The 14,481-nt window shown below is 37.4% G+C and overlaps 1 protein-coding gene across 1 annotated transcript in view; it reads right to left on the reverse strand.

Annotated features, from left to right (window-relative positions):
• Nucleotides 1-3,134: 3,134 nt before the first annotated feature.
• The window catches only part of FIGN (fidgetin, microtubule severing factor), a 148,881-nt gene continuing 137,534 nt past the window's right edge, over nucleotides 3,135-14,481 (reverse strand). The window contains exon 3 of the mRNA XM_018556697.1: nucleotides 3,135-5,915. Within this exon, the coding sequence (XP_018412199.1) occupies nucleotides 3,679-5,915 (2,237 nt within the window). The 3' untranslated portion in view covers nucleotides 3,135-3,678. The remainder of the gene's footprint in view (nucleotides 5,916-14,481) is intronic.

The following is a 14,481-nucleotide window of genomic DNA, read 5'->3' on the forward strand; positions in this document are numbered from 1 at the left end:
ATTCTGATGTGTGTAATTTTATGTTAAGAGGAAAGTTCCTCTTAACATAAAACCATACAGATAAGTATTTGGGCAAAGCCAATAATAAGCCATCCATTTCCTAATACATTTTTAACTGTCATCATAAAACTGGCTATTGTTAGTTAGGTAACTAATCATGGATTGAACCTGAAAAAGTAAGTATTGCAAAGTTTTTCTTTTCTAACTTTTAAAATAATGTATACATTAAGCGGCTAGGATGTTTAGGATTAATTTAGGGCTTTATTTCTGGTATAAAAGTAATAATAAATGTGCAAATTACCTAATCAAAAGCTGAAGCCTAAATAAGTATCAGACATTAAAATTAGCTTATTTAGAAAATATCTTAAAGATCTAGTTCTATGTCTTTGGTTATTACTGCATGCATTTTAGTGCAAGGGGGGCACAATGTTTGTTAGTTTCTCCTTATAATTTCATCATGAAAATTCTGTGTTAAAATATTTAAATATCCAAAAAATCTTAAAGTGTGCCTGTGCCCAGAATATGGGAATTAACATAGTCTTAACAATCAGTAAAGATCTTTAAAGCAAGCCCTCACTAGTCTTGGTAGCTGCATGCACGTGGATCAATTATTTCTCAAACTTTACAACAGACACTCTGGAGTTGTGTTTCAGTCTGCTTTTAACAGCATTTGTTTAAATTAGAAGGTCGGCAGACTGCCAAATTACTGTCAAAAGAGAAAATAAGGAGATAGGAGTTATTTCATTGCCTCTGTTGTGAAGCTCTTTTACTGCTTGTTAAGAATATGTAAATAATTTAATGTCCATAGTCTGGGAACAGGTACACTTTAAATATTTCTATCTCCATTACTTCATTTTTATATTATATCAACGCCAATGTTATGTGGGGACTTGAAAGTGAGCTGGAGAGGTTGTTATCCTTTGATAGTTACATGCCACAGAATTATTAGTCTAGCAAAGTTTAAACACATTCTTATAACACTTTAGCAACACAGCAATATAATTACAATTATATGGCATATAAATATACTAGGCCTTTTTTCAGATCGTCTGCCATTTAAGCATTTCCTTCCTAGTTGTATTCCTCAAATTCTGAGAATAAGTAATTGTATCATTATGTCTTTAAGATGAGATTGTACTAAATGTTAACAGGCTCACATAGCAATAGTTTATCATGTTTGTTTCTTATTGTTTTCATGTCTCTCAAAGCTTTAATGCCTTTAGAAAAACTAGTAAAATATGGTGTGATGAAAATAAAAAAAATAAACATATGTATTCTAAAGGCATCTATAAAAACTTTAGTGGGTGATCTGCAATGATAGAATCCAAGATGACACTTTCAAAATTTACAATTACAAGTTGCTAATAAAGCTAGAATTTCAAGAAAAAAAAGACAAAAACATGCAATCGCAATGTTATTGTTGTTATCCTTTATTTTTGGAAAACAGATTAAATTTTCAAAGTGATTGTTTTCTTTGGAAGTGCAAGATGAAGTTTGTTTAGTTAGATTGAACCCATTTTTGCAGAAACAAAAGAACAAAAAAAGTAATGTAAATTCTTCTTTACGACGTTCAGTGCATGTATTTAATTTCTCAAATGTACATCAATAGCCAGTGCTTTGAAACAGAATTGTTACTGTCTCCATTTAAAGTAAACAAAACATTACATTCAAAAAAGCCAGGTTGTTCTGTTTATGAGTTGGCAGGCATGGACATCTGTGGCCTGTACACTGCTCCTCTATCAGAGACATCACCCAACATCAATTAGCTGTCATTATAAGTAGTGAACAAAGAAACCACAAAAATAAACAAAACCAAGACACAATTGAGGATGGGAGAAGTTAGAAAGGGGAGAAAAAAATATCATAAGTATTAGACAGCATTCAAACAAGGTAAAATACACAGTGAATGTACACAAAAAAATAATACAACTATTAAAAACAAGGACTGACTCTTTGATGCCCGTAGAGGCAGTCTTAAAAAAATAGCAACTCAGGGCATATTTTCACACAATATATTTCACTGTTAACATATAAACCGAAGCAGTATATTTGTATAATTAAATGTATCCAATAAAGCAAAATTTTCCAGTTTGGAAAAAAGAAAGAGCATCAGCAAGAGAGTTATTTAGAGATGAAAGGGCATATGGTTTATTAAGACTTTCAAAGCCTATTCGTGCAATTGAAGATTTCTTTTGTTGGCCAATAATGATAAACCATGGTAAAAATGTATGTCTTCTGAACCAAACACAGCAACAAGATCCCCATAGGTAATTTTTTATTTAGAAATTAACACAAATAATACAAAACACCTCTTTAAATTCTATTTACTTTTCCATGTTTTTGGTTGCAATGTCTTGATTAAGAACGATTTAGCCCATATATGAATTGAACTTTGGAACTTTTCAGCTTTTGCATACTACCTCTAATCCTTGATAATGAAGTACTAAAGAGATATTGTAGTGTTTAGGTATCTTACTTAAATGGAAATTGACATTCTTGAGTGTGCCTAAATATAGGATTGCTGGTCTTCTTGACCAATATGGCAACCGGAAATTTGCACAACATATGATGTTGAAACTAATATATAGCCAAGAAATATAAAGGCTATCTACAGTGTCAGAGCTTACCAGTAATTACTTTTTGAAAATAAATCAGTTAATAAAGCCAGTCACCATGTTCTTTACAGCTGTTAAATTGAAGTTGAGTTAATCTAGGACACTTCTTTTGAACCATAAAAGTAAACGCCAAATAAAGAGCATAATCATCCTCTCAAATGAATTTAGAAAATGTCTTTGATTTAATATCATAACTGGCAATTATTAAAAGGTTTCATTTACATAGGGAGACATGAGCTACAAATTAACATGACGATACATCAGCCATTTTTCTTTAGAATTAACCAAATACATTCAAAGTAATTTTCCATGCCACTTTCCAATTTTTGAGGTAAACATACATTATAATATAAAGCAACAATGACACCAACCATCTTGCTCAGCAGTAAATAGTGCTTTCAACACATTCCTTTGAGGTACTGTACAAATCAACTTTCCTGAGGTTTTTTTTTTTTTGTCATTTTTGCAGACAGAACATTAAAATAAAGGAACTGCAGAAATTAAGGTCCAGATAATGTTTTCCCCTGTTTTTACTGTTCTGCAGAACAGACGGGATTGAGGAATACTGTTGCTCATAAAATGGCAAAAAATCTTGTTCTCTGTTTTTCAACTCAACTGTTGATCTATAGTCCAGTAATGTTTGAAGTTAAAGCTTTTCATATTAGCACATGCCACCAATGTAATTGTGAGGCAAAAGAAAAACATAAAATAAAGCACCAATTTAGGCACTTGACAGCAACTAAATCTCAAGAACAGCAGAATGGGATCAACAAACAGGTTTACATTGTTCCAATGTCAACCTACTTCCACCCTACGTCTTTTGGAGTGTTGGCTTGCTTGAACACAACTAAGCATCAACACATACCCATTGTCCCATGTGATTCAATTCAGAACATTGGCTGTTTGATGCACATTTATTTCAAGTCTACCATCACTCTGCAGATGCAAGGTTGCTTGGGCTGTCTTGGTAACTTACACAATTAGGCCACTGCCAAAAAAGGAATTCAATTCCCTATATCACCTATGTTTGTGTGCCAGCATTTATTACAATGTTTCAAGTATGTCACTGACTGCACCCAAACATTTTGTTCCATTCAATATATGTATCAAGTTCTTTTTGTGATATGCTAGGCTGAATCTTGCAGAATACATTTTCAAAGTCTTGATATGTTACAGGTCGCAGCTGGCCGGGCATAATGGCTGAAAGCTCTGAAGGTGGTATGGCATGTAGAGGGCCTACCACAGCTTCCTGACACAAACGAGCCACATCCAGTCCAGAAAAACCTTCTGTGCGCTGGACAAGGAGTGCAACCTCTTTGTCAGAGAGACAGTAATTGTGCTGTGATAGCAGTTGTATTATTATCTGATGTCTAGCTGTGCTGTCAGGAAGAGGAATAAGAAGTCTTTTCATGAAGTATCTCCGTAGAGATTCATCTATTTCTTCAGGTTTACTTGTGGCACAGATTACAACTATTTGGTCCTCAGCAGAAGATAGGACAGTATCTAACTGCATAAGAAATTCTGTTCTCATCCGACTTATAGGACTATGTTCTTCGCTGACTTGGGAAGAAAGAAGCATGTCAATGTCACTAACATAAATCACTGATGGCTGCCGACACCTTGCAACAAGGAATGTTGCATGGACAATTTTTTCACCTTCGGTAATCCACTTTGTGACAATATTAGAGCCAGGAAGTTTAAAGAAGGTGGCACCCAACTGACTAGCTATGCACCTGCCCAGTAACGTTTTGCCTGTCCCTCTAGGTCCAAATAAAAGAATGCTTCGAGGCAAAGCAGTGAGTCCACTGAATGCATCTGATCGAATTACAGGCCATAATACTTCTTCTTTTATGAAGGCCTTTACTAGATCAAGACCAGCAATTTCATCCCAGTCAACTGGATGCCCTTGGCAGATAATCTCATTTGTTACAAGGTCAATAAGGTGTGTATCAGTATTCTTCAGCTGTTCGTCCACAGAGTGGTTGGATGAGGTAGCTGTATGAATTCCAGGACCTTGTAGTGGGTGTGGGAGCATTTGCCTGTGGTCATCATTGTGTTCACTAATTGTAGAAGAGTTGTATTTTCCAAAAGTTTCACTTGATCTTGAATTTTTAGCAGTGCTGTATGAAGGTGGGGTAAGAGCTCTAGTTGATTGACTACTGAATTTCCTTTGCTGATCAGCAGGCCCAAGCTGTTTTGTTGGCTTAAATGCTAATGATGTTGTTTCAGAACTTCGGTCAAAGCCATTTCCCCTATTTGAGTTAGAAATACTTGTATCAGTCATTCTATACATGGGGCTATGTGTGGTTCTCTGTTGGCTGTAACTATAATTCCCATAGCTGGGATCTAAATCACTTTGTCCTGCCATGTAGAAAGCTTTTCTTTTAAGAGAGCTGGCAGAACTGTTAGACAAAGAAGATGGTGTTATCGGGGTCAACCCATGGGTCTGATAGCTATAGCCTGGTACAGTAGTGGGAGGGAGAGGAGTAGGAGCAGGAATCCCTGATGGGAGGTAAGCAGAAGGAGGAGGTGCACTTCCAGGACTATAGCCTGACCCAACAGTGGATTGTGGAGGATAAGCAGAAGGTGGATAGTTGTAACTTGATAGGTTTGAGGCCCCATTGTAGCCTGGAACTAGAGATGGTGGGGGTGGAGGAGGAGGCTGCAGAAGTCCAGAACTATGAAGTGGAGATGGGTGAGGTGATGGCAGTGCAGAGGCAGACTGGCTACTGTAACTTGAATGCAAGTAGGATCCATTATATCCCGCTCCATATTCCTGAGATGGTAGCCCTGAATGCAGACTTGGTACTGTGTGACTTCCACATGTACTACTGGAATAACTAGCCTCTGTCAGGTTGCTTCCCACCCCAGGAGAACTACCTATGCTGGCAGAAACATCTGATGGAGGTATAGTGGCTCCTACTCCAGCTTTGCTTGCTGCAATAACATCAGTAACACAGTTCATAGTATATATGCCCTCTGAGTTTAAGGAACTCTGCCAAGGTTCACCTTCATTTTTCCGGCCATTTACAAGACCTGATTGAGCTTCAGTGTAATTACTGAGAATGGGCCGTTCCATGGAACCATCCAAAATTCCAGAATATTTCTCAGCATATTTCTTTAGTAGATTTGATGCTGTCAAAGCTGAGATGTCATCATTGGCCCAGGCATACTGATAGGTACGCTGCAAGTGGCCGCGATATGCTTCCACTTTGTGGGCTGGTGACCGAGTGGTTGAAGTTATATCGAAATGCTGTTCTGGCCACTGAGCATGCTCCGGCGTCCACTGCATCTTCAAGCCTATTAAAAAAACACAATAATTTAAAAATCAACATACTTGTTAATACAATTTTTTTTTTTTTTTGATATGTGAACTTTTTCAGGTGTTACAAAAAGCAATGCCAATTTGCAATAAGGAACATTGACCAATCAGGTTTCAGTTTACCAATGTTAAATCAGTAAAGCATACTTATTGTTTACTATGGTTTTCAGCACGTTATTATGTAATTTTTTTTTACTTAAAAAGCCCTGTGTATAGTTGTGTAAAAACAAGATGGCCTATTCATGAAAGATAAAAGGAAACATTTTAGAATTATTACACTTGTGCATCTTAAAGCTTTTTTAGAGATGTTTTACTATGAATTTCATGTTTTAACAATAATTTAGCAAAACACTAATTTAAAAGGGGTTTTATATATATATATACACATACAGACAAATAATTTTTTCATCATTATCAATAATTCTTTTCCTTATTTTGACATACTTTTTGTAATGCACTTTGACACTACCAGCTTCTAAATTTATTGCAAGAGATTGACATAACTTTGAAAAAATATATAACAAGTTAATTTCCTGATGCTTTACTGTATGCAGCTGTTCTGTCTTTACAATATCACTTTCAGTTTTATATTTCTTTTTCCCCCCAATCTAAAAATATTAGACACAGCTGACAGATCACATCTAGGATACCTCTCTTATTTGGTGCTGAACACCTAGTTAGCGCAGCATAATGCACCCTGTGCAGAACAATATGACACAGACATTGCAGGTCATTCCATAATCCAACTCTCATCTAAAGTGGTCCACGACAGTTTCAAATCTGCTTCGTGGAGTGCAGCAAAGCAATCTTCCAGGCAGCGGTCTGTCGCTTTCATCACACAAAGCCTACAACTTGGTATGAATTACAACTGCTTTCTTTCTGCTCCTGAGCTCTGTTGTCAAACCACTGGGAGAAAAAAAACAAGCAATGCATGTGGGTTGGATTGTTTCTCCAGAACATCTCTAGGGTCCAGGTATTAAATTGCACTAACCCCCTAAAAGTTCATCAGCTTTGCCCTCTAGCTGTTACAGCTGGAGGCCATTGAATAGATTTTTGGTGCAAAACACATACAAATAGCACAAAAATATAGAGGAAATTCTGCCACTGCATATTGTGAAATGTTGCTGCTATTACTAAAGTTATAAAATGTTACATATGAATATAGTTAAAGCCTATCTCTGGGGAAAAACTACCCTTGTAGTGGGGCTACCCCCACACTGCAAGGGTTAACTGCTTGTTTTTATTTACCTGATTCCCGCTCTCTTGGCAGTCGGTGCTCACCTCTCTCACCTATGTGCACTGTACCTTGGCATTCTCACATATAATGCAGGGCTGTGGGCCATGCATTGAATGTGATTATAGCAGTGGGCCACCAGCACTTAACCCTGGCAGTACAGAGGCCCCACTGCAAGAGTAGTTTGTTTTCCCGGATATAGGCTTTAAGTAAGTCCACCATTGACACTGTCCAAAGCACTCTATATGCAAAGGACTATAATTCACTTTAAATGCTGTTTGCCATTATTAAAGAAGGAGGAGAGAGAGAATGTAAAAAATTAAAATATGAACAGGAAAAAAAGAATGATAGGAAAGGAGATAGAAGAAAGGTTAACAAAACAGGAAAATTAAAGGTAAGTGAAGTGAAACAGAAAGGAAAAGGAGGAAGGAATCCCATTTATCAGTAACAGAAAAAGGACGGAAATAAATCAATATAAAAGAGGGATTTTGTTCCGCAGTCGCTGCTGAAAACCAGCTTCACTACAGTGACAAGTTCAAAAGACCTTGGGGCTGTAAATTGAGCTTTGTTTTGGATTTTTTTAAAATCTACAAATGCTGTCAATGTGTTAGCAAATTGCACAGAGCATATTGCAAACCTGAAATGTAAACAATTGTGTCCAGATCTCTAAAGATTTCTACAACGCTAGATTATGGGCAGCATAGTACAAGCACACATCTGGAGCTTGGTTAGGGGTTTCAGGGACCCAGGCTGCATGGCAGATTCTAACACAATTGTCCCCTGCAGATGCTGTCACTACAATCACTATAGTACCCTAACAATTAACAATTCCCCTGCTGGTTTATGCTGCAGCTGTAACTAAATAGACTCCGAGGGAGACCAAAAAGGATGGGGCTATGGAATCACTTTCCACTGCTGGTCAAACAGCTAAAAGCTGCAAAAATGAATCTAGATAATGGATAATATGCTGTTTGTGCTGCTCAATCCACTTGTGCTGAGGTTAAAAGAGGGTACTCTCGCAAAGAAAGTCCTTTAGCATTGGTTTGAACGTCCCTAGTCACAAAATTCAAGTCAGCAAAATCAGCCACATCTGAAACAGGGTGTCTTACAAGGAAGAAATTGGGTAATTGTGGGCATAGTGTTCTGTTTCTTTGTATCTCTATAGGTTGGACTTGATGGACTTGTGTCTCTTTTCAACCTGACTAACTATGTAACTATGTAAGATATAACCAAATGTACAAATTTAGCTTTTATAGGAAAATGTGAGTAGAAAATAACATATTAAATGCATCTCACAAAAGCTACTTATGTATGTCTTTGGAAATGTTCCTTTAAGGGAAAAACACAAGCAAGTTTTGGTAGAAATGGAGCAGGGATAGATCACTGTTCCAGGTGTCTACTATTGCCTGTTTTTTTTGGGTGGTGTGATCTTCTCCCACCTTCAGCACAAATGTTTAAATCAAGTATTACCTATTCAGCAACTATTATCCCCATTCTCAGTGCGTCGTGTATTTTTATAGAGGGGTTTCTCCATGCCCTCTGACTTAAAATTGACTATTCATAAAAATATAAGGAGAACACAGGTGACCATGGTCATTTGGCTGAACTAAACAGAAAATGAAGAAAAAAAACTTTTATTTCACCCAAAGTGGGATAGCCAAGCTCAATAATGTAAACTCAGGACCTGGTTTGGCCAAAACCAGGAAGTGCTCAGCATTTTCAAATATTTAAAGTTTTACCTTGTGCCTTTCAGATTGCTCTTCAACATGCTGAATGACAACGGATGGGCCAAGGCAGCTACAGAAGGTAACAGTGAAGGCACAGGGGCCAGGAACAGTGTGGATGGTTGGGCAAGATTTCAAAAAACCAACAGTAAATTGAGAAGAGGTGTGTAAAACATATAGGAATCCTAATTGTGACAGTGAAGTGTGTTAGGTGTTATCATCAGCATGATGACCCAACCGCCAACTCTCCACAGCAACCGTGGTGGTGGAGTTACTCTATGCACCAAGGAACCGGACAGAACACGGTGTGGCCAGAGCACCAGGTTATCAGCAACAAGGCAGATTAACCGCTTCATGACTGAGGCCCTTTTTTAATTTTTTGCACCCATGTTATATTTCACATTTTAGGCCTGAAAATGACGTAAAACCCCCCAACATTATATATACAATTACCTTGTGCACTGCAATGGTGCCTGACTAAAAGGCTGAAACTCTGAACTGGCTGGCTTTTCTATTTATTTATTTATTTTTTGACAGCTTAAAAAGCTGACTGGCTCCCTGAGATGCATGTCCCTCTCCCAGTCTGAGGTCTGTTGTGCATGGATGCAAGAAGCTGATATCAAATCAAATTCAAGTACTTGCACTGCCTGCATTAAACAAAATCTAATAGAGTATAAATTAATCTTAAAAAAAATGGATTTGTGTCTATTTTATCTGCCTGGTGTTTAACTTTATTTTTCCTTGTGGGGGTTATATATCCATTACAAATCAATTTCATATAGAGGCCTGCTACATATTATAGACAACATTTTAAATAATTGATTGTCTTGGATTCCTGGATATTCAGCTGTCTTGCTAAGTGACACATTCATGTCCCCTGGCTTATTTTAAATTAAATCAGTTTGCAGATAGCCCATAACAATCAGTTTGATATTTCCTAAATCTTTTGATGTTGATCTGTTCTGCTGAAAAGCCATTAGTGTTTCACTTGACACACAACAAGATCTTAAGCAAGAGACAGTTTGCCAACAATGTGGCAACTCGATTCCCCACTGACTCTTCTTGGTTTCAAAATTTCCATACCAGAACCACACCAGTTAATTAGCAGGATGATTCTCAGCTAATTGGGTTAATTTACAAGATTTCAGTACAAGAAAATCATATTAAAGCCTGGCACTGCTGTTATAGAGTTAATACACTAGAATGAAACCACAGTAGATGAGGGTGTAGATAATACAATTGTGCTGCTGGAATTAATTGCAGATGTAAAATGATATACCTGTTGTCAACATGGCTTCAACTTCTTCAGAAAAGTCCTTTCAATTTAAGACTAGGCTTTTAAAATAATTAATAAACTGTGTATGAAGGAATCTCCGCTGCTGGCTAACAGATTAAGACAGCTCACATCCACAGCTGCCTGAATACCTGAACTGTGACTGCATCTTACTTGATGCAGTCACTGTTCGGCCAACAAGTTTCCAACCAGCTTTTTTGATTTTGTAATTGACGTTTGTCAAGCAGGATAATCTCAAAAAGTCCACCCATGGCTCCAATATTGGCCGACTATCAGTAAGAATCGTCTAATATTTGAGTCGTAATTTACTTTGGAAACATTTCCTCTACTTTTCTGTGGTCTCTTTGGGAAGGAAATTAAGGTAATTCTCTCTTCTGGGACATGGATGGCATAGAAAAAAAATATTTGGGCTTTAGATACACTTTAGACACAATGGGGTTGATTTACTACAGGTAAATAGGCTATGAGCTGTGCAGGGAATGTTTCCCCTAAGTTATGTATAATATAATAATGTAACGCTCTACTGACTTCCATCATCCAAAGAAAATCATTTTTTTTAATTATTATTATTATTTTCCTTACACATGATTGGGCATTCTTTGCAAAGTGAAATTTAACCACATTCACAAGGCTAAGGGAAAACCTCCCTTGCAAAGTGAACAGCCTAATGCTTTTAGTAAATCAACCCCAATGATATATAGAATTGGAGCAACATGTTAAAATCGTATTATCTTGTTACATTGATTATGTTTTTATTGTGTTTTAGGAGTAAGCGTGCATTACAATGCTGCTTTTGCATATTGTAGACAACTATTACTATTACAACAACTGTTGAAAACTGTACATAACCTCAGAACAGATAGTGCTGCAGATCACAATGTAAAATGAAAAGGCAACACACAATCTAATTGAATATATTGTATGTAGGTTTACTTAAATTTTTTTCACCAGCACTGGAGTTGATGGAGGGCTTGTTCACACTATATGCAGTGACGGAAGTTTTTCAGCAACTGAACAACTCCAGTGATATTTATGGCATATACTCTACATATCAATTGTTTTCTATGTACCCTGTTCACATGACAAAGCAAAGTGTTGTGCGCTGTGCTGCAAAGAAAATGCAGAAATACACTGGACTACAGCAAAAGTTACAGCAGTACAGCACACCATGCTGAGACAGCACATTACCAGCACACCACGCTGAGACAGCACATCACCAGCACACCATGCTGAGGCAGCACATCACCAGCACACCACGCTGAGACAGCACATCACCAGCACACCATGCTGAGACAGCACATCACCAGCACAGCACACCACGCTGAGACAGCACATCACTAGCACATCACACCACGCTGAGACAGCACATCACCGGCATAGTACACCACGCTGAGACAGCATGAACAACTTCTGAGAGCTTGGACAAGCAAATAATTCATTAAAACATTTTTAACTTCGTAAAACCATTGCTGATAATTGGAGCAAACACTCCTTATTGTAAATCTAAGCAATCAAGTTAACCAAGCCTACTTTTTCTTCCCCAATTTCTTTTAAGCATATTGGCCAATCTTAGTTTTAGAGCATGAGTCTGATAGGACTGAAATGAATCACAGCGTGGCTGCAACAAAAACACAGATCTTAACAGTGAATGTACAACAATCAATTTGCAAACTATAACCACTGTACGCCTCAGTCACACTTTCCTTCTAGGAGCTGCTTCACTTGGCAATCTTTAAACAAGGTCCCACAGGGCCTTGACTGTCAAGCTGCATGTGGCAACATCACCAAGCTGCCGCTATGATCGAGGTACAGGAGTAAGCAACTAATCCTGCTGCAAGCAGCTCTGGGAAATAAACAGCTAGTCAATAGATATGGACTGAGCTTTTCTTTGTTTTTTTTTTTAAATCTCAGACATAGGTAACGTTATAGTTTTAAAACATTGCCTTAAAGTGAATTCATAGTCAGTGGGGGTTTTTTGATATAAGGTATTTTAGATACCTTATTTAACATATTTCAGCTGGAAGTAAAAAAGATTACCAGTGTTAACATTATTAAAAAAAATATTATACTCTATGTATATTTTTTTAAATATACTTTATACAATATAAACATGCGGGTAGCCATATTTACTCTACATGTAGGCTCTTCTTCCTGTTTTTGCAGTACTGTACAATGAACCTTCCTAACTGCTTTAAAGAAGCCTGTCAATAGAGAAATATGAAGGTCGCATTGCTGACCTCCCCTTCTGGAAATGCTAGTTGCCTGACAGTCATGATGACAAACTTGCTTTAATATTTTAAATCACTTGCCCAGTATGAATGTGTGGAGAAATACTCAGAAAGAACTGAAGTCCGCAAAAATAGTCAGGCAACTAGCAGTTTTCAGTAATCACCTATCAGGGATATCACCAATCTGATGAATAACCTACTGATGAGAACACCTCCCGCCATAGCCCCATAGAAAAGAACATCCCACTCTTGTATTGCACTACTGCCTTACCTCAGGAGGCGACATCTGCAATTGCAGCTTCTATTTAGGGCAAACAAGAGACGGGGAATTTATCAAAACTGGAGCAGACAAAAATCGGGAGCAGCTATGCATGGCAACCAATCAGCTTCTCTCTTTCATTTTCAAGTCTTAACCTCCCTGGTGGTATGATTATGCAGGATTTTAGAATGTCAAAGCGGTACATTGTTTTTTATGGCAATTTGTTGTTTTATATTGTAGGCCTGTAATTCTTAGTAAATCTTAGGAATAACTCACTAAATCTGTCCAAACAAGAGTCCAGTAGACATCCCGGGTATGATAAAGTTTGAAACACAAAATCATAAATTATAATATAATAATAAAAAGAAATGGTCCAGTAAATGGGAATTCTGGGGGTGCTGCCTGATCCATACCAAAGTCAATAGAGCACAGTAAAAGTGCAGGCAGGGCACTGGACAAAGCTCTAGGGACAAAATTGAAGTGAAATAGTTTGATAAATATATGTAATTATGGCAGATTACATTGTAATGTGTGTATTCTAGGTAAATGTCATGTTTGCACTTTTGAATTTCCCGCCGGCTCCGCCACCCGCTGTGACACCAGAAAACGAAAGCCGAATGCCGCCATCGGCTGGGCGAACACAGTAGAGGACACCGCGGGCTCGCAGGGACAAGGTAAGTGACACTTTTGCGCAATCCCGAGTGTGGCTCGGGGGTTACCGCTCTTGGTACTGAAAATTAACCCTGAGCCACACTCGGGAATACCGCCAGGGAGGTTAACTGAACTGAAGAGAGAAGCTGATTGGTCACCATGGGCAACTGTTTTAGATTCTATTTGCTCCAGTTTTGATTCAGTCCCTTCTGTGTGTTTCTGCACATATTTATTTTATATATACAGGATTAATGAATTACCCTTTTACATTTTCCAATAACTTTTTGCTATGATAAATATAAAATATTTTACATGGATATTCCATATTTGCCATTAGAAGGTGGAGAGAGCCCCTGATTGCAAATTGTTTTCAGTTCTTTACTTGTAGAGTGTAAAGAGAGTGTAGCTTAATCCCCTGCTGTTTAGCTATATTCAAAATACAGAACTGTATTCTACAGCTCCATACAGCTCTGTATGGAGTCACAAAAAGGAAGAGACAGTCAAAAAGAAAGCAGCAACTGCTGGGTTGCCTTTTTCGAAAGGCACAATTGCTCAGCAAGATCAATGCCATGGAATCACCCTGTAGTAAATATTTATTTCTAAAATGAAAACTGTTTACAAATAATGAAAAAGACAATTAAATATTTTGTTTATAAACAATTTACATATATACAGTAGCATGAAGTTAAATAAAACCATTATACTTTCCCAATTACCATACAATCCTGGTAGAATGGGAAGATCCACTGGTTTATGCACAGTCATGAGAAGAAAGCAGATTTTCAGTTTTCACTAAAGCACTCTTCTCAGCAGCTGAGAAGGACTTAAAAAAAGAAAAGCAGAGCAATCTGGATATTTTTGTTCCTATAAACTTATGAACAGCTGTTTGGTTACCTCTGGTGTAATGTTATACAGAAATACTTCTTTCTCCTATTTTTAACAAATTTGATGCTATGTATTTTTGCCCTTTAATGCCTTTATCAAAGTAGTTTTTTTTTTTGTCGGTATTGCCCTTTTCTTTGTGCAATTAAAGCAAAACTGCCACATGGCACAAGAGTCGAGAACGGTGGGAGAAACATTGAAAATGTCATTCTGCTGACAGACTACTAATAAGAGACATTAAGGAAAGTCCTCTGTTAATCTCTGTACGAGAG

Source organism: Nanorana parkeri, unplaced genomic scaffold (assembly GCF_000935625.1).
Source record: "Nanorana parkeri isolate BGI_ZX_2015 unplaced genomic scaffold, ASM93562v1 scaffold247, whole genome shotgun sequence".
NCBI classification, from domain to species: Eukaryota; Metazoa; Chordata; class Amphibia; order Anura; family Dicroglossidae; genus Nanorana; species Nanorana parkeri.